General features: G+C 38.2%; 1 protein-coding gene across 2 annotated transcripts in view; it reads right to left on the bottom strand.

The window, feature by feature from the left end:
* The window catches only part of DCDC2 (doublecortin domain containing 2), a 158,027-nt gene that overhangs the window by 23,952 nt on the left and 107,319 nt on the right, over nucleotides 1-26,756 (bottom strand). For both annotated transcript variants that reach the window (XM_067006670.1, XM_059077586.2), the window contains one exon: nucleotides 331-431. In XM_067006670.1, coding sequence (XP_066862771.1) covers nucleotides 331-431 — 101 coding nt within the window. The remainder of the gene's footprint in view (nucleotides 1-330; nucleotides 432-26,756) is intronic.

The following is a 26,756-nucleotide window of genomic DNA, read 5'->3' as shown; positions in this document are numbered from 1 at the left end:
TAAAAACGCCCAAGCCAATACTCTTTTTTGTATCAAACTTTCACCCTCTGTATCTCATACCTAACTCCAACCCACCTCATTCTTCAATGCTCTTTATTAAAGATATACCATTTTCTGTAACAACAAAGACTGTCCAAATGGCTCCTCTTTGTGGGAACACGAGGAAGAACTGAAGGTGTTTTGTGTTATTTTTAAGGTCGTTCAGCCACATAGCTAGCACCTGAGAGCGTTTAACTCGCATCTGCATAAGAACAGCACAGGGCAGGTAACACAAAACTTGAAAGAAAAATAGCATTTGGTTTACACATATTTTTAAGGCATGGAGACTACCTGGTCAACTGGAATCTCAACTTGAGTATCTTCATCTTCTTGGACTTCTGCAGCCCCCCGCGTTTCTGATCTTTCCTCTCCAGCTTTGAAAACGCCTTCATCTATTATTTGAGACAAATACACAGTGAGAATCAAAATCCAATTGTGACATCGTGTGGCTGAATGTTGAAATTACATTCAAATACCTAATGAAGATTATTTTTCGTAGGTATTCTGGTTCCCCTTGTATTGACAAGATTTTTGTAGCCCCCAATTCTTCTATATTTTCATTGGGAAACGGTTCAGTGACCCAAAAAACAAGGCTGACCCAGAAGAGCAGGGCTATTTCCCAGCCTCTCCTCACTCCCTGGCTACTGATTTAATAACACAGCCCTTGGGAAAACTGGACAGCTACATGTAAAACAATGAAATTAGAACACTCCCTAACACCATACACAAAAATAAACTCAAAATGGATTAAAGAGCTAAATGTAAGCCCAGACACCATCAAACTCTTAGAGGAAAACATAGGCAGAACACTCTATGACATATATCACAGCAAGATCCTTTTTGACCCACCTCCTACAGAAATGGAAATAAACACAAAAATAAACAAATGGGACCTAATGAAACTTAAAAGCTTTTGCACAGCAAAGGAAACCGTAAACAAGACCAAAAGACAACCCTCAGAATGGGAGAAAATATTTGCAAATGAAGAAACTGAAAAAGGATTAATCTCCAAAACATACAAGCAACTCATGTAGCTCAATATCAAGAAAACAAACAACCCAATTCAAAAATGGGCAGAAGACCTAAATAGACATTTCTCCAAAGAAGATATACAGATTGCCAACAAACACATGAAAGAATGCTCAACATCATTAATCATTAGAGAAATGCAAATCAAAACTACAATGAGATATCATCTCACACCGGTCAGAATGGTCATCATCAAAAAATCTACAAACAATAAATGCTGGAGAGGGTGTGGAGAAAAGGGAACACTCTTGCACTGTTGGTGGGAATGTAAATTGATACAGCCACTATGGAGAACAGTATGGAGGTTCCTTAAAAAACTAAAAATAGAACTACCACATGACCCAGCAATCCCACTACTGGGCATATATGCTGAGAAAACCATAATTCAAAAAGAGTCATGTACCACAATGTTCATTGCAGCTCTATTTACAATAGCCAGGACATGGAAGCAAACTAAGTGTCCATCGACAGATGAATGGATAAAGAAGATGTGGCACATATATACAATGGAATATTACTCAGTCATAAAAAGGAACGAAACTGAGTTATTTGTAGTGAGGTGGATGGACCTAGAGACTGTCATACAGAGTGAAGTAAGTCAGAAAGAGGAAAACAAATACCATATGCTAACACATATGTATGGAATCTAAAAAAAAAAAAAGAAAGAAAATGGTCAGAAGAACCTAGGGGCAAGATGGGAATAAAGATGCAGACCTACTAGAGAATGGACTTGAAGATATGGGGAGGGGGAAGGGTAAGCTGTGACGAAGTGAGAAAGTGGCAGGGACATATATACACTACCAAATGTAGAATAGATAGCTAGTGGGAAGCAGCCACATAGCACAGGGAGATCAGCTCGGTGCTTTGTGACCACTTAGAGAGGTGGGATAAGGAGGGTGGGAGGGAGGGAGATGCAAGAGGGAAGAGATATGGGGACATATGTATAACTGATTCACTTTGTTATAAAGCAGAAACGGACACACCATTGTAAAGCAATTATACTCTAATAAAGATGTTAAAAAATAATAAATAAATAAATAAATAAAAGAGAATTGGATTGAAAAAAAATAAGCCAGTGTTGGGAAAAAATAAAAATAAAAAATAACACAGCCTCGTACAAGTACTTAGATGGGAAGGATTTCCTACCTATTATCTCTGCTCTCTCCTCCCAGCCCTGAAACAGTGATGATGCTTGGGGCTTGAAAAAACTCCTTTTAGAAGTTTGCCTTTCCCAAAAGAATGCTATACACTGAAATAATGTATTGGAATAATTCTCTCCATTAAGAGTAACATAAAAAAATATTTTTTACTGTAACAGGATCATAGAGCTGACTCCACATCTCACACAAATCAATCTTTTACTTTGAAGGTGTCCACAGTATTTTCTCAACCTATGTCTTAAAACCCTTAACTATAACATATAACCCAAATTTCTAAGACTTTAGGTTAAGCTCCTTCGACTTGTTCTCCCACGGGAAGCAATAAGAGCTGTTTTCCACATTTGAAGTAGTTTTAATGTCTTCCCTCCGTCTTCTCTTCTCCAGGCCAAGTAATCAAAGAATCACAGGACCATTTGTCATTCTCTCCATCTATTTGCCTCAAGACAGGTCTAATGCTTCAGTCATTCCCATGGATGTTTTCTCTGCCCAATCATTTAAAATCCCGGGGGATGGAGATTTCACCTTCTTCTCTGATCATCTATTCCAGTATTTGGTTACCCTTACAGTCTAGAAAATGTTTTTATCTTTTGTCTTAAAACCCCGTCTATTTCTCAAATGGAAGCTTGTTTCTCAGAGCACAAATAGTTAACACATTTCACATGATGATACTTCATATTGTTAAAGTTATGAAGTCACTCTTCATTAAGCATAAAATATATCTTTACCTTCACTGAGGATCAATTATATGTAAGGCACAATATGAGCCGATGTGACCACCTAGGATATAAATGAGATGTAGATTTTTTTCCAGTTGCTTACAGACCAATGAGTAGACAGAAATACATACACACCACTAATAAGGTGCCCTGAGGTAAGAGGCATAAGGGCTATGGCAGAGCCCTAGTGGAAGCTTAGAAGGTACAGCCTAGTGAAAAAGGAAGGAAGGAAGAGAGAGAGGAAATATAACCAAACTCAAGCCCTTTTTGTTTCTCCTAGAGAAACAATTTTCCTTTTTAATTACTTTTAATTACTTCTCTACTATCCTTTTTAAAAACCAGGAACAACAGAGCTATCCCCAAAGCTGATTAGACATGTTAGGTTACTTTACATGGATTAATTCCATTTTTTATTGAAGTATAATTTACAATGTTGTGTTAGTTTCAAGTGTACAGCAAAGTGATTCAGTTACACATATATACTATTTTTCATATTCTTTTCTATTATAGGTTATTACAAGGTATTGAATATAGTTCCCTGTGCTATACAGTGGGTCCTTATTGTTTAACTATTTTATATAGTAGTGTGTATATGTTAGTCCCAAACTCCTAATTTATCTCCCCGCCCCCTCCTGCTACTACCCCCTTTGGTAACCATAAGTTTGTTTTCTATGTCTGTGAGTCTTTCTGTTTCGTAAATAAGTTCATTTGTGTCATATTTTAGATTCCACCTATAAATGATATCATATGATATTTGTCTTTCTCTAACTTACTTCACTTAATATGACAATCTCTAGGTCCATCCATGTTGCTGCAACTGGCATTATTCTTTTTTATGGCTAACATTCCATTGTGTATATATACCACGCCTTCTTTATCCATTCACCCGTCATTTTGAGGATTACCTGCAGCAATAATTCAATCCCAGACTGGTTTTTCCTCTCAGCCAACAACCTTGTCACCTGATGATCCTTTCCTTCCACCAGCTCATGTGTGCATAAGCAATCCAAGGTAATTTTTCATTCACTAGCGTTTTCTCAGTTAAATTATCCTGTGTATATATTAATTGAAAATATATATATATATATATATATATACAGGAATCACTACACAATCATCACCAAAATGATGATTTCTGCATAGGCAGCTATTTTGGGTTATCTCTGCAACCCATCTCCCCAAGGACACAGCTCACCTAGCAGGTCTAATGATTCTGTCCTAACTCCATAGCATCTTATAACTCAAGGGCATGGATCCAAATGAAACTGCAGTTCAGCAATATCAGAAAAAAGAATATAGAAAACAAAACAGAATATGTGATGATGTTCTCATGTATTTGGCCTGGAGTAAAAGCAAAGTTATGGTCACAAGCTCAACAAAGCAATCCTTGAGCTAAGAAAAGTGCAGGGAAGGACACTTCAAAGGACAAGGAAAATAGCTTATAATTATTCTGTCCTATTAGAAGTGAAAGGGAGTAATCCAAGTCTATAAAATTGGAGTCAACAAGGATAGGGCAAGCTGATGTTTGTCTCTCCATCAAATTCTGGAACACAGAACTCAAGGAAATAATAAACACTGCATTGATGGGAGAAAACATCAATTAAATGATAGAAAAATAAATTCCACTTTATTCACATGTGGAGTCCGCAATTCTGAGAATGTATAGAGGCAGAATAAACTAATTTCAAATAGGGTTGCACATTTTATCAAATGTTATCTCCAAAATGGTTTAAAAAGGAAAGTTAAGGTGTGTTTGACATTCATTTCTACCTTCTGAAATACCTTAGAAGACAACAATCATACCCACAAAATGTCCCTGCAGTCAACCTTTAGAGATAGATGCTGGTCTCAGTAGACTATGACCTATGTCCATGACTTTTTTGGACAACATTTTTTCATCCAAGTATGGCACCTGCTTTCAAGGGAACCACAAAGAGAAACCTACAGATACCAAAGAAATATATTGTTAATGCTCACATTCAATGAAACGTTTAACTGTATCCAAGTAGAGCTCTGAATGGCTTGCAGATGTGTTTTAGGATAAACATTTCACAAGCAAAGAAGAATGAGGTCAATAATAACAAATAAAATGGAAAGGGCACTGAGAAGGAAAATGGCAACCATAATGATATAAACAGCAAGGAGACAAATCAACAAAGCTCAACATTGAGTATAGTGACAAAAAGAGAAAAATACAAAGATAAAAGTGTTTGGTTGAGGCATGGCGTAGGATTTGTTCACCACTGAATGGAGATGTGTAAGCCACCTCCTTCAGCAGCACAGAGCAAGAAAGTAAGGTTGGAAAGGAATTCACAGAAATAAACAGTGATGGAAAAAAGAAAAGCAAGAAAGTTACTTTGTGATATGAGAAAGGACTTGAATTTTTATTAAAAATGTTATATAAAATTTAAAATAGGGGAATATGACTTTCCATGGGAAATATTTTTAAATAGCATTTTCTGATCATAGATTATTTAATACACATGCATGCATTTTAGAAAACTTGGAAGATGAAGAAAATAAACATCCTAATCTCATGATCCAGAGTTTCTTTCTCTCTCTCTCACAAACTCATAAAACTGAGATCCTAATGTATATATAATTTCAAGAGATTTTTTAACTTTGAAATCATATCATGTGCATTTCCCACATCATTAAATGTTATCTGAACACATAATAAATTGGTGGTACCATGCTGTAATTAATGGACAATGAACCTGGATTCTTGCATCTTCCCATACTTAGAAACGCACTAAAACCATTAACTAAGATGTCTGTTCCTCGCAACTAGCAATAACCTTCTGTCAAGATGAGCGCTTGAACTGGGCGACTGGGATTGACATGTATACACTGATGTGTATAAAACTGATGACTAATAAGAACCTACTGTATAAAAAAGTACATAAAATAAAATTTAAAAATTTTTTTAAAAAAGATGAGCACTTGATTGCATGTACCCCTTTGTCAAAATCACATATGTACTGCCCTCCCCCCTTTACCTCTTCGAACAGTTCTCAGAGCTCTCAGAGACTGTCTTCCAGTTATAATCCACAGATTGGCTTGAATAAAATTCTCCACTTCTCTCTTAGATTGACTATTGACTTATTTTTTCCACTGAAAATACTATCCTTTTTCCTATACGAGCATACTACGATAAAGTTTAATTTCTAAATTAGGCACAGTAAGACAATATCCGAATTGCCAGCATCACTACTCTTGCACTTTGGGGCCATTATTAAGTAAAATAAGGGTTACTTCAAACACAAGCACTGCGATACCTCTACAGTCGATCTAATAACCAAGAGGGTGACTAAAGTGTCTAAAAAGCGGGCTACACCAGACGAAGGGCCGATTCACCTCCCAGGTGGGAAGAGGTGGGAGAGCACAAGATTTCACGGTGCTTCTAAGAACAGCCTGAAATTTAAAATTTATGTCAACATAATAAAGCCCATGTATGGCAAACCCACAGCCAACATCGTTCTCAATGGTGAAAAACTGAAACCACTTCCTCTAATATCGGATAAACCATGGAGAAAAGACAGCCTCTTCAATAAGTGGTGCTGGGAAAACTGGACAGCTACATGTAAAAGAATGAAATTAGAACACTCCCTAACACCATACACAAAAATAAACTCAAAATGGATTAAAGACCTAAATGTAAGCCCAGACACCATCAAACTCTTAGAAGAAAACATAGGCAGAACACTCTATGACATATATCACAGCAAGATCCTTTTTGACCCACCTCCTACAGAAATGGAAATAAACACAAAAATAAACAAATGGGACCTAATGAAACTTAAAAGCTTTTGCACAGCAAAGGAAACTGTAAACAAGACGAAAAGACAACTCTCAGAATGGCAGAAAATATTTGCAAACGAAGCAACCGACAAAGGATTAATCTCCAAAACATACAAGCAACTCATGCAGCTCAATATGAAAAAAACAAACAACCCAATTCAAAAATGGGCAGAAGACCTAAATAGACATTTTTCCAAAGATGATATACAAATTGCCAACAAACACATGAAAGAATGCTCAACATCATTAATCATTAGAGAAATGCAAATCAAAACTACAGTGAGGGGCTTCCCTGCTGGCGCAGTGGTTCAGAGTCTGCCTGCCGATGCAGGGGACACGGGTTCATGCCCCAATCCGGGAAGATCCCACATGCTGCGGAGTGGCTGGGCCCGTGAGCCATGGCCGCTGAGCCTGTGCGTCCGGAGTCTGTGCTCCTCAACGGGAGAGGCCACAACAGTGAGAGGCCCCCGTACCGAAGAAAACAAAAAAAAACTACAGTGAGGTATCACCTCACACTGGTCAGAATGGTCATCGTCCAGAAGTCTATAAACAAATGCTGGAGAGGGTGTGGAGAAAAGGGAACCCTCTTGCACGCTCAAACACACCATTGTGTAGCAATTATACTCCAATAAAGATGTAAAAAAAAAAAAAAAAAAAAACCAAACTAAAAATGTATAAATTGAAGAAGTAAAATAAAATAAAACTTATGAACTGTTGTTTCTGGAATTTTCCATTTACTATTTTCAAACCACGGTTGACTGCAGAAAGCAAAACCACAGGTAAGGGGGAACTACTGTACTTCATCCAGGGCCAAGATCAGTGAGCCAATGTGAATGTTCAAAAATATGATGAACATTCATGATGAGTGTTCAAAGTTATGTGAATGCTCAAGGTGAAAGTCCAAAAGCAGGCCTGAAAACCAGAAAATTAAAATTAACACCAAAGAATTGCCAGCAAGGCCAAAATACAATGGTAAAGAATTTGAACGATACAATATGTTCCCCTTCTGTCAGTGCCACAGTAAAAAGCAACTAAAACGGGGAGGGGGCGGATAAATTGGGAGATTGGGATTGACATATACACACTACTAAATATAAAATAGGTAACTAATAAGAAACTGCTGTATAGCACAGGGAACTCTTCAATACTCTGTAATGACCTATATAGGAAAAGAGTCTAAAAAAGAGTGGGTATATGTATATGTATAACTGATTCACTTTGCTGTACACCTGAAACTAACACAACATTGTAAGTCAACTATACTCACTAAAAATTAATTTTAAAAAAGAAAATCACACATAAAAAAGCAACTAAAGACACACTCCATGGAAGAGGGTAAAGATGAAACATTAAAAACTTTAAATACCTTCTTGCAAAGATAGATTCCACAAGAAATTTAAGTTTTTACAAAAATATTCAGTTTTTTTTCAAGGGCAATATTATGCAAGCACTTCAAAACCTTACACTTTCCCTTTATTACGACTGCTCATTTAAACTTGCACAGTAAATTTAGATCATAAGAGCATTCGTTATGCGCAATGGTTGTATAGTTATTGCTATAAATAGCTCAGACGTCCTAACCACAACTCACTAAGTGTAGATGCCACCTAGGGTAGGGGGTTTAGCCTCTAATGGGACACATGATTAGTTTTAGCATCACTCAGGATTTTCGTAAAAACAGAAATTTAGTCTTACTCGATCCCAATGTCAACAGGCAAGTGCCCCTTTTTGCCATATACCACCCATCTGTGGAATTTTGGTGTGCCAATAACCGTCTGGCACACATTCAGGATTTCTTGTAATCCCCTTATAATAAGCTTTAACATAATTTTCAACTGCTCATGAAATTATTTCTTGTTTGAGTCTTAGCAATTTTGCTTCCTCTAAATTTAATTGTACATTGTAAATGTAATAATAGAATGCCTGTACATCATATAAAGATAAACTTTTCTTCCATAGGTAGGAAAAAGTAGGTTTTTGGAAAAAAGTGATAATGCAATGATTTCTCATCTCAAAATGCCCCGCCCTAGCTGAGCACCTCATGCTAAGCTGTCTAAAATCACTGCCTCCATCCCTTACCCACGCACTTAGCCCCACACCTAGTCCAACCTCTGTAGCAGCATCTCATAAAGACTGCTCTTGTCAATCAAAATCAGTGACCATAATGGTCACCTTTATGTTCTCATCTTACTTGATCTCTTAGCAGCTTTTAATACAGGTGATCTCTCTCTCTCTTTCTGTCTACCTATCTGTTTATCTGTCTGTCTATTTCTCCATTTCACTCTGGTTTCAGCAGAATCAACAGATGCTTCTCTTCAGTCTTCCTGGTCAACCTATCCTCCTCTGTTCAACTTCTAAGTGTTGCAGTACCCCCAGAGCTACATTGTGAGTCTACTTCTCTATTTACACACGCTTCTTAGATAATCTCATCCTGATCATGGCTTGAATACCATCAATATGTCAACGACTCTCTAATCTATTCAATATACACCAGCCTCTTCGTAGGTCCCCAAGCTCATATATCCTATCGCCTAATTTGACAACTTGCCTTGGATGTCTAATGGGCATCTCAACCTTAACATGGTCATAAGAGAACTCCAGGTCCCCACCATAAACTGTTCATCCTCTAGATTCCTCATCCCATGACATGGCACCTCCACTCAACCCCCAAATCTGGAAATTATCCTTATTTCCATCTTGTTCTCACTCCCTATATCCCTTCCATTCTTGGCCTGTCAATTCAATCTCCTTTTAAATATATCCCGAATATGTGAATATTATTTCCAGCTCCACTATTAGCTTGGTTTCATCAGCACTATCTGTTGGATGGGCTATTACAACAGCTTACAAATTAGTGTTCCTCTTCTTCTACTCTTGCTTTCCTCTGAATCTTTCACCACACAAAAGCCAAGTAATATTAATAGATTATAAAAATTACTTGGAAACTCTAACGCTTTCCAACATACGTAGAATCCAGGTGCCTTACCGTGGCTTACAGAAATGTGTTCTGGTCCTGAACTCCCTCTTAGACCACATTTCATACCAATTTCCCTTTGCCATTAAACTCCGGGTACATTTTGTTTCTCCAACAGAAAACTCATTGCTACCTTACGGCTTTGTCCTTTTTACACCTTCTACCTGGAATGTGCTTTCCTCCCTTTTCCCAAGGTAAGCTGCTCTTCCTCATTCAGATCTCAGGAAACCCTCCCCCAGTTCAAGTAGTCACCCAGCCATTCACATTGCTCTGTTTTAATTCTCTCACTAGCATTTTTTACTAGCTGATATTTTTCTTGTTTATTTGGTGTTTTAGTGTTTGTCAGTCTCCACCAAAGTGTAGGCGCCAAGAGAGCAGGTACCACGCCCATATTGTTCACTGCTCTGCAGCTAGCACGTAATAGAGCTCAGCACACAGGTGTTCAAAAGGTGTTTGTTGAAAGAATAAACGGCAGGCACTCAGAAATATTTGCTGCATTGAGATAGAATGTAAGGAGAGTACAATTTAAAAGCCGCTAGCCCAGGCCATTAATTCTCTGTGTTGCTCCAATCTGGCCTCACTTGGCAGTACAGCATTTTGATGAGGAGGACGAGGATAAAGGGGGGTGAAGAGAAAGAAGATTGGAGTACACCTACACAGGGATCAATAAATTAGGCTATGTGTGGTAAGTGAGATAATACCCGCCCCCCCCCCAAGATGTCTGCATCCTAATCCTCAGAAACTGAAAATGTCACATCGCATGGCAGAGGTGAATTAAGGTTGCAGATGGATTTGCTAATCAGCTGACCTTCAGATGGGGAGATTATCCTGGATTATTCAGGTGGACACAATGCAACCACAAAGGTCTTTGTAAGTGAAAGAGAGGGGCGGGGGAATCAGTGTCAGGGTGATGTGGTGTGAGAAGGACTTGACTGGCCAGTGCTGGCTTTGAAGATGGAAGGGGGCCATAAACGAGGGAATTGCAGACAACCTCTAAAAACTGGAAAAAGTCAAGAATAGAAACTTTCCTCTTAGAGATTCTAGAAGGAATAAAGCCTCACCAACACTGTGATTACAGCCCAGTGAGGACCATTTTGGAATTCTGACCTCCAGAACACTAAGAAAATAAGCGTGTGCTGTTTTAAGGCACCATGTTTGTGGTAATTTGTTACAGCAGCAATAGGCAACTAATACACCATGTGTCCAAAAACTATGGTCTAGAAAGAATACTGGGGCAGTAGCCCCTGCAAATCCCCTTTCTGGCTCCTCCAGGTACTTGCTGGGTGAGGGCAGGCAGCTGAGACACCCCTGTTCCTCCTGCTATGAAGGCAGTGGTCCAAAAACCTCCTGCAAATCCTCTGCCTTCTGTTTTCCGTCTCTAAATGTTATTACCTCTCTCTCTCTCTCCCTCCCCTACAATGTACAAAAAACACCACTCCAGATACCCACATCTGCCAGAAAGAAGAAAAGGGATTCAATTTTTTTTAAGTCCTCCCCTATCCTAAAACCTTCGTAATAAAAGCCATTTGCTAACAAACTAAAGAGCGAGGGTAAATTTGATACACAATACTGCTCTCATTCAATTACTACACTGAAGATCAAATTCAATGCTTGGATGCACACTACACTGCAATTCAGCTCTAATCTTTTTTCTTTGAAACAGGAATAGACATTTTAGTGTATATTACACAGCAAAGCAATAACAAACACTCTAGTAAAAATAAAAATGCTCCTCAATTATTTTTCACTTATCCCCTATGAATTTTATTGCCTAAAAAATGAAAGCAGAGCTGCTGAGGTAGGGCAGTCATGTCATTAGTGTGTAGCTCGTAATAAATAAGAATCTGTTTCCTTACAGAAATGGCAAACTAGTGCTTGTGCATTTTTAGCCTTTCTGCAATTAGAATGGCTGAAATGAAAGCATTTCCTAGTTTCAGTACCTCAGTGTGTTAGTTTAGTAACATTAAAATATTTTAATATTTTAAATATGTTAAAATTTTAATGTTAAATAAGAAAAGTTACCAAATAATTAATGAATGATACATTCATGTAATTGCTGATAATCAGTATTTAAGCCCAATGATCTTGTTTAAAGGACACTTTCTCACCAGAATTATTAAAAATTCTTTTAAAGTAATATTATAAACCATATTTGAATGTGTTCAGTGTTTGAAACTGATTGGAACTTATCAGGATAAATAAAAAGAAAAATAACAGAGTTAACGCCCAGTTTTAAATACTTTATGGAAATATTAGATATCTATTAAGTGGAAGCTCTATTTGTAAGCAGGAAGGTTTAGTGTGACTATAAACATTTTACTATGATTTACTACTGAGACTTTCTCATAAAAACGTTAAATTAAAAACAAAATATTGATTTTAAAAAGCAGCTCATTAAATCCAGTAGATTACTGAGAGAAAAATGTGAGCAACAAGGAGCTCATGGCTTTCAGTATATAAAATAATATTCTAAGAAGAAAAAAAGTATATAGATCTGTTTAAAAGGAAGATTATGCTGTCTTTATCTGTGTCACATCAGTTACCAGAGGCAGAATTCAAAGTAAAATTGCTAAGAAAGTGACATACAAATCATTTTCATTAGCTAATGCTAATGTGAACTATATTCATATGTGAAATATATTGAATTTCCAATAAAACTCTTCTTAGATACAGATTGTTGTCATCACAACATCTTAATGAAATTGAAAGAAAGCACTTCCAGAAAGGTAACTCTATGTGAAGTTTAGCAAGTGGGGAGTTGGAGGAGAAGAGGGATTCCCACGTGATAACACTACTTCCTGATGAAAGGGTGCTGGCCAGCCCTCCTCTGATCCTTATAGCAACTTGCACAACACCTTCCTCACACCACTCGCCTGAACTAAAGAATATTACCATTAGGCAGAATGAAAAACGAATCTAATAACAGCTAATATTCTGAGTGTATCTAACTTAGTACAGCCATATTACCCGAATGTTTTTTAATCACTAATTGTCTCCATATGTTTCATTCTGACCCATAAACTCAAATGGAAACTCTTTACAGGAACAAGAATATCACAAGTGATATTTTACTTTGGCAATTTAGAATATTACATGAAAATAACTTTATCCATCCACTTAGATAGGCTGAGTTTACTTAACGGCAGTTTGAAGTGTATCTGGCTTCTTTCTATTTCCTGACCCCCACCACTCCAGGTATTAAATATCATCTGCTATGCAACTGATGTTTAAATTTCACTATTAACTCTTTGCATAGACTTGATCTTAACCACCATGGTTAGTTCACCTTGACTTTAAATGGGTGTAACAAAATTTTCTAAGTGTAGACAGAAAGTAAAAGTAGGATTATTATCATTGATTTCCCCAGATCAAAGGTAATTTTCTTCTTATCCCTTCATTTCTAGTTTATTCTTTTCAGATACAGATGTTTTAGATTTTCATCAAAATCAGAAATATTCAAAGTACAAAGACTAAAACACATATATATATATATAATATGTAGAATTCATGACAAAATTATTTTATAATCTATATAAATTTTGATATACTTTATAAAGTCCATAACAGATAGGGATCTGAGAAAAATAAAATACTTCTGAGTTGGTTTACCTAAGCCAACAAGCATATATAGCATTTTTTTTTTCATTTCTAATTTTGTAACCTTATAAAAATTACACTGCAAATTAGTTTTAGTTTATCAGAAGAATTGAATTGTTCCTCATTGGACCCCAGTGACTTGAAGTTACTTAATAAGTGGCCAAAAAATCATGATTCCTATTCTTAATTCTGGCTGGTCCAACTACCTCCAAATGACCTTGCATATTTCAGTCTGTAAAAGAGCTAGCCATACTCAAATTACTTCTCTACCGTAGAAAATGTATCAAGGTAACAAATGGCATACTTGCATATAACAGAAATACACAGTACTCTTAAATTCCTCAATTTTTTGTTCATTCATTCATTCATTCATTTACTGTGCCAATATTTACCAAACCTCCTCATGCCCAGGCATGTGCTGGATACCAGCCACGGAAGAGATGAACAAGGCACTGGTCTCAAGATGCTTACTGTCTACTAGGAAATTTAAATGGAAAAATCAGTAGAACAGAACAATATGTGTAACTATTGCTACACAGGCTGTCAAGAGTTCAGAGAGGTAGGCAAGGGTGACAGGTGGGCGTGGTGATTAGTCAAAGAAGGCTTCTGAGAGACAGAAGCTACAAATCAAAAGACAAGTAGAATTAGTTATTAAGGAGCAGAAGAAGGGCATTCTAGACATCAAGATCAGTATATGCAAAGACTCAGAGGCACCGGAATGCATGGTCTGTTCCAGGGACTGCAGTCAGATGAGCATGGCTGCAGCAAGGAGGCAGGGAAGATTCAGAAAACCTTGACTGATAAAACCAAGAATTTGAACTTGAGCCTGAAGATGATGAAGAGCAACTGAAGGACTTGGTGCAGGGAGCATCGGGCTGGGGGAGTGCCCTGGAAAGAGGGCTGCCTAGGAGGAAGGAAGTGCGGATTCATGGCAGGGTGGGTGTGGAGGGGACGATAAGGAAGGAAGGTATTACTCAAGAGTCTCTAGGACGATATTGCTGATGTGGAGATAACGGGTCAGAGTGAGAAGATAAGCCAGGATTGTAGAAAGGAAAGCCTGTAATATGGGTCAGACTGAAGTGACAGAAGGCTGGTATCCTGGAGAGTTCAAAGAAATGGAATGGGAAATAAAGTATGGAACGATGGGTCATGAGGTTCTGAAGCACAGAACCCACAGCCCCCACTGGGGTAGTGGGACAGGCACTGCTCTGTGGGGCTGTGGAGACATACTAGACATTGCAGGTCCTGAATGAAGGCATTGGCAGCGGGATGAACAGGATGGGACATGAGAGACACGTAAAGGTACTGATAGGACTCCGTGAACGCCTGGATGTGTGAGGTGAGAGAGACGAGAGTCAAAGGGGGAATCTAAGGTTTATGGCTTGGGTGTCTCAGTGGTCAGGAGAGCTATTTATCAAGAGAAGGGATGGAAAAGGAACGGGGTGGGGCGGGGTTAAGAAGGGAGAGTAGGAGTTCTGATTTTTGTGTGCTGCTTTGAGTCCCCTGTTAGTCATCTTGAAAGACATGTCAATTAAGAGGTTGGAAATATAAATCTGTTAACTATGAGGAAGTTCTAGGTTAAGGATACAGATTTGGAAACTGTCAGAGTACAGTTGGTAAGTAAAGCCAAGGGTCTGGGAGACAACTTGGAATGAGAATAGAAGATGGCTGGGGGCAGAATTCTAGAAAAATAAAAACCTGAAGGGATGGGAAGAAGAGGAACTCACAAAGATTGAAAAGAAATAAGGAAAGAACAAGAAAAAATAAGAGTGAGATGTTATGGAAGGCATGGGAAAAGCAAAAGTCCAGTGCAAAGGAATAATCAGTATTAAAAAGTGTCCTACGGCTTTAGCACCCTGATGATCTGGTCAACTAGGTGAGAGTTATTTTAGCAGAGCATAAAATATCAGATTATATTGGGGTGCAGTATAAAAGGGTGGTGCCTATCACAGAACACAGGAAATACGGGCCACTCTTTCAAGACGATGGGCTGTGAAGTGGAGAAGAGAGACCATAGTCCTGTAAAACCTAACTCAGGCCTGATGCCATGGACATAGTAAGGGCTGAACAGGGTTAAATCCCATCTCTTCTGACTCCTGCCTTCCAAAGAATTTGTCACAGATGTCAGCACCATGAAGCTGTTGCTAAATTTATGTCCCTAACGCACAAGCATGTCTAATGAAATCCAAGCACTCTTGCAAACTCAAACAATCCCCATTCACACATGGCCAAGTTAAACCAAAACGGATTATCCTCATCTTGATAATATAAATGCAGCTGGAATTGTATTTCATGAAAATATTATCCTTACTACACAGACATTTATTGGAGTTTGAACCTTAGCCAAAAATCCTAAATGGATTACAACATGGTAGTGTGGCTGCAGGGTGTAGGGGGATATGCAGAGATAGAGCAAGAAGGAGAGAAGCCTATGGGCAGCACCCATCCCAGGAAACAAGGCACCTTCAACTTGCACACCTGAGTTAAAGCATTCTATTAGCATGGTCATTCACAATCATTTCAGACAAAGAAATAAAAGACGCCTTGGCTTCAGAAGACTCCTAAGAATTCATGCAAGGAACCTAAAAACGAAAGGCTAAAAGAGAAACCAGGATTGTAAATTTTCAAAATCTATCTGCAGTTGTTCAACTTGAGATGGAAGGCTGAGATACTTCTCAAAAAATTGTTTCCAAATTATATACACAGCATATACTTAAGGGATTAAATACCTGGCTCAAATATGAAAATAAAAATGAATTTAACGTGCATTTTAAAAAAATTGGTTATTAATCCCAATTATTACAAAATTACTCTTTCACCATCTAAGGCTCCAACATTCTCTCAACTTACTAGAATAATATGCTTTAAAATAATATGTTTAACAATGCCAATCCTACTAGAAGTATAAAACAAGTATCACCACTTTCAAAGCTAATCTAATCCTGAGACAGGTACTAGTGATTCTGTGAACTGTGGTCCTCACTCAGGGTAAGGTGACAGGTAGTGCAAATGTGCAAATCAGTACAAATCAGTCATCCTGAATAAAGGAACTGGATAATTTTTCATCATACCTAATTGGCACAGGTAATAGACCTGAATTATTCTTTAAATCTGAGTGGGGCTGTTTTCAGTTTAACTCAGCATTTTACAGATTTGTATGCTTCTATTTGCTTTAGACAATCAAAGTGATATCTCTTTAAATGCTTAGCATTTCAGGTGTTTTAACCTGCTCCACAGCAATTTTTGAAGAGGATGCTAAATTGCTATCAGAGCTGATGCCTTGCTAAAGACATAACTTAGCTTTGATTGGTAGTTAATCTTCCATCTTAACATAAAATGGGAAGTTAAAATATACTCAATTTAGCATATCTTTGAAGACACATAAAGTCTACAATTCAAGAAACTGCTGTCAATAAATAGTAGATAAAAACAAGTTTTTTCATAAGATATTTTGCTCTGCAGTGTCTGCTATGTCCCAAATTTTATTTAAAATAGCCTGGGGCTTCCCTGGTGGCGCAGTGGTTGAGAATCCGCCTGCCGATGCAGGGGTCACGGGTTCGTGCCCTGGTCCGGGAAGATCCCACATGCCGCGGAGCAACTAAGCCCGTGAGCCATGGCCGCTAGGCCTGCGCGTCCAGAGCCTGTGCTCCGCAACGGGAGAGGCCACAGCAGTGAGAGGCCCACGTACAGCAAAAAAAAAATAAATAAAATAAAATAAAATAGCCTGAAATAAATCCATTTAAATGAGTCTATTGAACTCCATGTTAAGATGATTATCTAATCATAAATATGTCCATATATTTATGTCCATGTATCAGCAATTGATAGACAATCAGATATAAAGTGACTGTCACTTTATACAGATATAAACTTAGTACCAAATTTAAGAGAATCAAGTAAACATAAAATGTCCAGGCATCAATGGGAAGAGATCTCAACAGCTTCAGATGATAATGGGAAATATGCAAATTAGCTACAAAATAGTACTATTTATTATGAAACTATCAAGGAGTCAAAACAGATCAAAGCAAATCAGTCAGCATTTTGCTCACTTTGATTTAATGTTGTTCCAACAACAGGTATTGATGGGATATCCACCAGATTCTGCATTCTTTTCATTTAATGTGATGACTTAGGGATTTAGTTTTGGTCTATAACAAAAATTGATGTTTGCTGTATGTTTGCAAAGATAGAAAACATTCTCCTCTAGCATTTTAACCTATGATTGAAGTTCATCATCTGAGAATTTCATTACAGAAGGAATAATTCTTGTTCCTTAAGCTAAGGAATAGTATCTTTCAGATATCCTTGCTTCTTTTTTAACTGATAATTGACAAATACCAGTAATCTATCTGTTTTAATCTTGGAGAGGAGGAACAGAAATAAAGCAACCTTTCATTGAATTTTTCATTAAACTGTAATTTTTAAGTATTTTCATTGCATTAAGGGTGGTAAGAATTAACTTTCATTTGAATATTATACTATTTCCCATACTTGCAGTCAAGATAAAACACAAGTATTGGTAAATCTATTTACCAATATCTATTTTAGAATAAGTGGAGATGCGTACTGTTCAGTAAAGAAACACTTTTTTCTTCAGCATTTACCTAGAGCAGAATGTAAATTAATAATAATGGTAACAATATTAATGATGACGATCATCTAATACTTATTGGATGCTTATTATGCGACATACATCATTCTAAGCATATTACATGTATTAACTCATTTAATACCATAACAGCTTTATGAAGTAATTAATAATATTTCCTGCATTTTATATATGAAAAACGGAGGTCCCCTAAAGGTCGTAAGCAGTGAGTGGTGAAGCGGGATTCAGACCTAACAATCTGACACTAGAGTCTACGTTTTTAATGGTGGGTTTCCTAACCTGCCAGTCATGACCCATTAGTGGATTGTAACATCAATTTAATGGGTTGCAACTATGTTTTTTTTTAATAAGACAGAAGAAAACAAAATATTGTTATGCCAGGGTCAGCTTCATGGGCATGTGACCTATACAGTCTCATAGGGCCCCGTTCTATGAAAAGTCCCCAACTTGGCTTAATGATCTGCTGCCACCATCTTGAAGTCCTTAATAATTTTATCTTCGAACCTGTGTTTCGTAAGTGAAGTCCAATAAGACAATGGAGCACATTCATGAGGGGAGGATGTATGCATAATATGTGTGCCCATGGTTCCTCGCCTTAGGGTTTGTGATGGCTGGTGAGTATAGAACTCAGGTGGACCCATCAATCGCATAGGCGACTGTCAAGACTCAAATGAGTATAGGATAAGCATGTTACGTCTGCATCTGAGAAAGGTGTGGTGGGGCCACACTTTCCAATAAAACCAGAACTTGCTTCCAAGGAAGAAAGAAGCCAATGGCACTGTAAGAAATAAGAAAGACCAAGGATAACCCTAGCCTACTCTTTCTTACTTATGTTACTTCTCTGTAGCAGTCAATCACTTCTGCTGAAAATGATGACATAGAAGGAAAGGGAAACATAAGGCAACCCATGGTCCCTTTTCTTTTCAGTCCTTCCTTACTCATCAGTACACCTAAGGTAGACAGCGTTGACAGAATGTGCATATTAAAAGTGAAATAAATAGCTGAGCTAGCTTTATATACAGTATTTCCACTATTCTGAATAGAACAAAATGCATATGCAAATATGAGCTAAGAAATACAAATTGTGCAATTTTGGTGATTCCATACATGAGTTAAGTGGTCTTATACTATAACATTATGGCATTGCATGTTATAGAGACAAATGGTATGATTCATCTTAGTAATTCTATTTTTTGGTGGAAAGGAACGCTTGCTTTCTTTTTTTTTAATAGATCTTTACTGGAGTATAATTGCTTCACAATACTGTGTTAGTTTCTGTTATACACCAAAGAGAATCAGCCATAGGCATACATATTCCCCATATCCCTTCCCTCTTGAGCCTCCCTCCCATCCTCCCTATCCCACCCCTCTAGGTGGTCACAAAGCACCGAGCTGATCTCCCTGTGCTATGCTGCTGCTTCCCACTAGCTGACTATTTTACATTTGGTAGTATATATATGTCAATGTTACTCTCACTTCGCCCCAGCTTCCTCCTCCCACCCTGTTTCCTCAAGTCCATTCTCTATGTCTACATCTTTATTCCTGCCCTGCAACTAGGTTCATCAGTACCATTTTTTTTCTTTTTAGATTCCATATATATGCGTTAGCATATGGTACTTGTTTTTCTCTTTCTGACTTACTTCACTCTGTATGACAGACTCTAGGTCCACCCACCTCACTACAAATAACTCAGTTTCGTTCCTTTTTATGGCTGAGTAATATTCCATTGTATATATGTGCCACATCTTCTTTATCCATTCATCTGTTGATGGACACTTAGGTTGCTTCCATGTCCTGGCTATTGTAAATAGTGCTTCAATGAACATTGTGGTACATGACTCTTCTTGAATTATGTTTTTCTTAGGCTATATGCCCAGTAGTGGGATTGCTGGGTCGTATGGTAGTTCTATTTTTAGTTTTTTAAGGAACTTCCATACTGTTTTCCATAGTGGTTGCATCAGTTTACATTCTCACCAACAGTGCAGGAGTGTTCCCTTTTTACCACACCCTTTCCGGCATTTAATGTTTTTAGATTTTTTGATGATGGCCATTCTGACCGGCATGAGGCGATACCTCATGGTAGTTTTGATTTGCATTTCTCTAATAATTAGTGATGTTGAGCATCTTTTCATGTGCCTCTTGTCCATCTGTATATCTTCCTTGATGAAATGTCTATTTAGGTCTTCCACCCATTTTTTAATTGGATTATTTGTTTTTTTTGATATTGAGCTCCATGAGCTGTTTGTATATTTTGGAGATTAATCCTTTGTCTTTTGTTTCATTGGCAAATATTTTCTCCCATTCTGAGGGTTGTCTTTTCATCTTGTTTATGGTTTCCTTTGCTGTGCAAAAGCTTTAAGTTTCATTAGGTCCCCTTTTTTGTTGTTGTTTTTATTTCCATTTCTCTAGGAGGTGGGTCAAAAAAGATCTTGCTGTGGTTTATATTTATGTCAGAGAGTGCTTTTCCTAAGTTTTCCTCTAAGAGTTTTATACTGTCTGGCCTTACATTTAGGTCTTTAATCCATTTTGAGTTTATTTTTGTGTATGGTGTTAGGGAGTGTTCTAATTTCATTCTTTTACATGTAACTGTCCAGTTTTCCCAGCACCACCTATTGAAGAGGCTGTCTTTTCTCCATTATATGTTCTTGCCTCCTTTGTCATCAATTAGGTGACCATATGTGCATGGGTTTATCTCTGGGCATTCTATGCTGTACCATTGATCTGTATTTCTGTTTTTGCACCAGTACCATACTGTCTTGATTACTGTAGCTTTGTGGTATAGTATGAAGTCGGGGAGCCTGATTCCTCCAACACCATTTTTCTTTCTCAAGATTGCTTTGGCTATTCAGGGTCTTTTGTGTTTCCATACGAATTGTAAAATTTTTTGTTCTAATTCTGTAAAGAATGCCATTGGTAGTTTGATAGGCATTGCATTGAATGTGCAGATTGCTTTGGGTAGTACAGTCAATTTCACAATATTGATTTTTCCAATCCAAGAATATGGTATATTTCTCCACCTGTTTATGTCACCTTTGATTTCTTTCATCAGTGTTTTATAGTTTTCTGAGTCTTTTGCCTCCTTAGGCAGGTTTATTCCTAGGTATTTTATTCTTTTTGTTGCAATGGTAAATGGGATTGTTGCCTTAATTTCTCTTTCTGATTTTTCGTTGCTGGTGTATAGGAATGCCAGAGATTTCTGTGCATTAATTTTGTATCCTGTAACCTTACCAAATTCATTGATTAGTTATAGTAGTTTTCTGTTGGTATCTTTAGGATTTTCTATGTATAGTAGCATGTCATCTGCAAACAGTGACAGTTTTACTTCTTCTTTTCCAATTTGTATTCCTTTTATGTCTTTTTCTTCTCTGATTGCCATGGCTAGGACTTCCAAAACTATGTTGAATAAGAGTGGTGAGAGTGGACATCCTTGTCTTGTTCCTGACCTTAGTGGAAATGCTTTCAGTTTTTCACCACTGAGTATGATGCTTGCTGTGGGTTTGTCATATATGGCCTTTATTATGTTGAGGTAGGTTCCCTCTGCACCCATTTTCTGGAGAGTTTTTTATCATAAATCGGTATTGAATTTTGTCAAAAGCTTTTTCTGCCTCTATTGAGATGATCATATGGTTTTTTTTTTTTTTTTGCGGTATGCGGGCCTCTCACTGTTGTGGCCTCTCCCGTTGCGGAGCACAGGCTCCGGACGCGCAGGCCTAGCAGCCATGGCTCACGGGCTTAGTTGCTCCGCGGCATGTGGGATCTTCCCGGACCAGGGCACGAACCCGTGTCTCCTGCATCGGCAGGCGGATTCTCAACCACTGCGCCACCAGGGAAGCCCGATCATATGGTTTTTATTCCTTAATTTGTTAATATGGTGTATCACACTGATTGATTTGCATATATTGAAGAATCCCTGCATCCCTGGGATAAATCCCACTTGATCATGGTGTATGATCCTTTTAATGTGTTGTTGGATTCTGTTTGCTAGTATTTTGTTCAGGATTTTTGCATCTATGTTCATCAGTGATATTGGTCTATAATTTTCTTTTTTTGATATCTTTTTTCAGTTTTGGTATCAGGGTGATGGTGGCTCCGGAGAATGAATTTGGGAGTGTTTCTCCCTCTGCAATTTTTTAGAAGAGTTTGAGAAGGATCGGTGTTAGCTCTTCTCTAAATGTTTGGTAGAATTCACCTGTGAAACCATCTGGCCCTGGACTTTCGTTTGTTGGAAGATTTTTAATTACTATTTCAATTTCATTACTTGTGATAGGTCTGTTTATATTTTCTAATTCTCCTGATTCAGTCTTGGAAAACTGTACCTTTCCAAGAATTTGTCCATTTCTTCGTGGTTGTCCATTTTATTGGCATATAGTTGTTTGTAGTAGTCTCTTATAATCCTTTGCATTTCTTCAGTGTCAGTTGTGATTTCTCCTTTTTCATTCCTAAATCTTAATAATCTAAACTTCCAATTTAAATTTTCTTTACTTAGAATGACAATAAAAGCAAAATAAAAAGACACCATGACAAGCTGAGAAAGAAAGAGACCACAGAAGAAAGGAAAAAGTATAAATTTAAGCACCTTTAACAGCACTTTTTACCTGCATTTTGAACAAAAGGTCCCACATCTCCATTTTGCACAAGACCCTGCAAATTACATAGTCAGCCCTGTGCAGTACACATAACCAGGGTAACTACTGTTTCACAAAACTTTTATTTCATGAAACAAACATACATAAGCATATGCAGGTGTCCTGTATCATGATGTAAATATTTTTGTATGATGAGTCACAGAGAGTTTAAAAATCACTTCACTACATTGGAGAAAATAAAAGGCATAAAAACCCTCTCTTCTTGCCACCCTGGAAGATAATCCAGTTAACGAGGGCAATGCAATTACTTGAACTCCAGCTCCCTGTTACGTTCTATTTCAAGTCTAAAGTCCTCTGTTCAATTCCTAAAGACCATCATACTATGGACTGACTTTCCAACACGCCCCACAGCTCTGCAGCTAGACCCCTCACCCCCAGGGGAATGTGATGGCTCTCGCTTCCCTGTCTTCCTCACCTCCTGGCCTCTCCTCAAGCAATCTCCTCCCGGCCACAGCACTTCTCCATCCTTCCCTTCAGGACACAACTCAAGGGCCCCTTCCCCCAATGTCTTTCAAGTCTCTGAAATTTTTATACTTACCCTCTGTACCGTAAGAGATACCACATTATAGGCAATTTAGATATTGCCAGAGAAAGGATATTGAGATTGTCTCATACTCATTTCTCCCAAAGCCCATGACATGCAACCTGGCTGGGCTACATGTAGCACTCAATATGGAGCCAGGAGAGGGACAAGGGACCTAGTTTTTTTTGAACAACTACTATGTATGCTAAGCACATTCCTCACGATTACCCTGTGAAGTAGGTGTTTTTATCCTACTTCATAAAGGATCTGAGGATTAAATAACTTGTCTAAGGCTGCACAGAGCCAGGACCTCAGCTTCTCCCAGGCTTCCGCCTTTTAAATGATACCTTGGAAGAAGCATCACCAACATTAAGGTAATGAACTACATGCTAATTAGACCAAACCTGAGCCAGTGCTGTAAGAGTCACAGGGGAGAGCTATTTTACTTTTGAACATTCAGGCTGCCTTTAAGTTACGGATGAGAAGAAGCAAATTCAAAAATTGAAAATGGAAATAGCAGGTCTGAGTGGAGGGACATGTGAGGAAGGGTGAGTAGTTTTGAGATTATTTTGGGAAAACAAATGAGAAAAGGGGAGACAATACCCTTTAAAATAAGTAAAAATTATAGGACAGTGTGAGAAATAAAACTCTGTAGGAATAATGGAGAACTGTCAATTTTTAAAAATTGATGGCTCGGGCATAGAGCTCAAGGCATGAGCTTGAGTCTGGCACGTGCTTTGGACAGAGCGGGAGGAAGAAAAAAGTTTCCTGTGTGTTTTGTTTAATGAATGGAAAGTGGAGGACTCTCTCTGTGAGCTTTTCTTTAAAAATTTTAACCTCCGATTGAATCTTCTAACCATATTTTAGGATAACTCTTCTTCCAGATGAGGTAAAAACAATCTTTTTTCCTAACTTAGGGTTTAACTGTTAGAATCCTTCCATAAAAGGTATAATTGCCAAAATAAGCACCGGTTTAACACCTGATTATATCAGAAATCCCAGTGGAAATAAAAATGTTAATGTGGAATATGAGTGGAACAGGCATTAATATGCAGTCTGAGGACATCCATAACAATTTTATTCTTAGCTCAAAAGTGAAAGGCAAGAGACTTAATTTCAGGGTTAAAGAAATTCTGAAAAGCCATCTGTTTTCTTTAGATGTTCCTAAAGCTTACGTATATTCTTTTTCATTGAAAGAAGAGCTAAAAATAAGGAAAGAATAATGCGTTGAGCTCCAGGTATAACAATAGTACATCCATAAGGCAGTGGAACAAACTAGAATGCAAAATAAAAATAATCAAAAAATTGAATAACTGTTTAAACAGTGAAGTCACTAAGTTTCATCATAATCAAAGTTATTTTTATTTCCAATCACATTTGCTTATTTGAATATGTTTTCCTTTGTGGGGGGCAAAAGCTGAACTTTCATGAAAAAACGGACTGACTAAAATGTATATTTTCATATGGGGATGTGTGGATAAAATAATTGTTATGTCCCTTTTCAGAAAGTCCGTGGTCAAATGAATTGAGCACAGATTAATGAATTCCATCCTTGGGTATAAATGTAATCTGGCAATCCTCTATCAGAAAACTTTTGGAAAAAGCTTTTAAGCAAAGAGGGAGCTCATGAAATCATTGCAACTGTGTCTAAGTGAATTGACTTCTTTATGAATGCTATTCTAAGAATATTCACACAGTCCAATTTTACATTTAAATATGTTACACGTTGTTCTTAAGTATATTTTAAGCTGCACATTTTAAAACCAGATGATAAAACCATATGCAGTGGTCTTGAGTGGTCACAAAGGAAGCAGAGACAAGGTTGATATTTCTGTACATACCAACCTTGTGTGAGTTGGGCTAACTCTCCCCCAACACAGACAGTTCTTCACCGTTCCTGTTAACTCAGCAACCGCAAAACTACCTTTTGTGTATCAAGCATCCCCTCTCACTTTCTCAATCCATCTGTTTTACAAAATTCATGCCGTTTGCAACAATTTTACCTTAACTTTGGAAAGGGCTTTGAATTGTTAGAGATGGTACACATTGGCAAATTAACAACTAAAGAAATAAATGCATAAAGAAAAATTTTTACATTAAATAAACAATACCTGTCAATGTGTTGCACACCTGACATACTTCCTTGAATTGATTCACTTGCAAAAAGAAGCTGTAAGTTGCATCGCATAGGGATCATGAGAACCAGGCTTATTATAAATTATCCTGTGTCTGGGGATTTGCAGCCAATAGTTGCCATCCTTGCCTATGTAGCCACCAAGCTGGCACTTACAAAGAAGAGGAAAACTGCCAGAGAGAAAATGGTTAAGACTACTATTCATTTGAAAGAGGTTAAGAGTAGAGACTGTTCTTAAATGTCGCTGTACTGAGCTTTCCCACCAGTGGGAAAGAAAGGTAAAAAGTTGCTTTTCCTAATGCATTGATGACCTTGACCTCACCCTTGACCTCCCTTTTAACACAGAGGATTGAGACAATCTGGATCATCTGCAGATGCCCACCAGGCACTCAGATTCCCACCACCCCTCTCAGGAAAGAGAAAAAGAAAGAGTTCGGGAAGGTCTCTCTCCCTGACCAGCAGAGGCAGCAGGGAACTGGCATCACCAGAGCCCACTGGGTCCAGCTTCACAGTTTATCGGCCCTTCCATTTGTTTGTCCCATTCATTTGTTCATCGTCTGAGCGCCACCTCTGTACCAACCACAGCAGCTGCTCTTTAGGTGCAGGGGATACAAAGAATAAGACAGCCCTTGCCCTTGAGGGAAATGGCAATGACTGCCAATCAGCACAGCAGCTGTCCTAGGGGTCTGATGGGCCACAGCTTGGGGTACGGTGGTGCACCGAGGAGAGAGTCGCTGAGTATCCAGGGAGAAGAATACCCAAGGAAATCATGCCTAAGCTGGTGTGAAAGAAGGAAAAGCATGAACAAGACCATGCAAGTTACAGAGCCCACTTGGCCAGTACCTAAGAGGAACTGCCTAGAGGCACTGGAAGTGAGGGGTCAGGGTGGTGAGAGCTAAGATCTGCAGGGTGGGCTGAGGCCAGCTGGTGGAAAGAGCTTTGTAAGCCAAGTAAAGGGGTTTGGTCCTGCATAGGGGAGCCTCTGCAGCGGAAGAACATGCTGAGATTTGAGTTTTACACAGACCACTCGGGAAGTGGTTAGATTTGAGCTGTCGAAGGGGCAAGTGGGGGGCAGGAGAGCCCTGGGGGTGGACCAGTGTGTTAGCCTGGGATGTCGGGACAAATCCTGAGACCTTACTATTTAAGGGGAGGCAGAATAAATAAGAGAGGTCAATGAAGAAGGCTGAAGGACACAAAGAGGTGGGGGGGACAACCAAAGAGTGCTGTCAAAGTTACCAGCATAGAGATTGTTTTTTAGAGACTGAGCAGGAGAGTTAAGTAACAGTAGCATTTAACTGTGCTTGCTTTATACCAGGCACTTTGCATATATCAACTCAATCAATACTCGTAGGGTTGTGATAATAATAATCGTATTCTTATCTCATTTTATAATTGAGGAAATCGAGGCAGAGATCATTTAATGAACTTGTCCAAGATGACAGAGTGCTAAGTGACAGGGTCACCCACATGGAGCAAAGGGGCCAAGTAAAAGGAAGCTGTAAAAAGGTCATTGGATTTAACCTTC

The sequence above is a fragment of the Kogia breviceps genome, chromosome 10, assembly GCF_026419965.1.
Source record: "Kogia breviceps isolate mKogBre1 chromosome 10, mKogBre1 haplotype 1, whole genome shotgun sequence".
NCBI lineage: Eukaryota > Metazoa > Chordata > Mammalia > Artiodactyla > Physeteridae > Kogia > Kogia breviceps.
The sequence above is the reverse complement of the archived record's forward strand: the minus strand, read 5'-3'. Positions and strand labels throughout refer to the sequence as shown.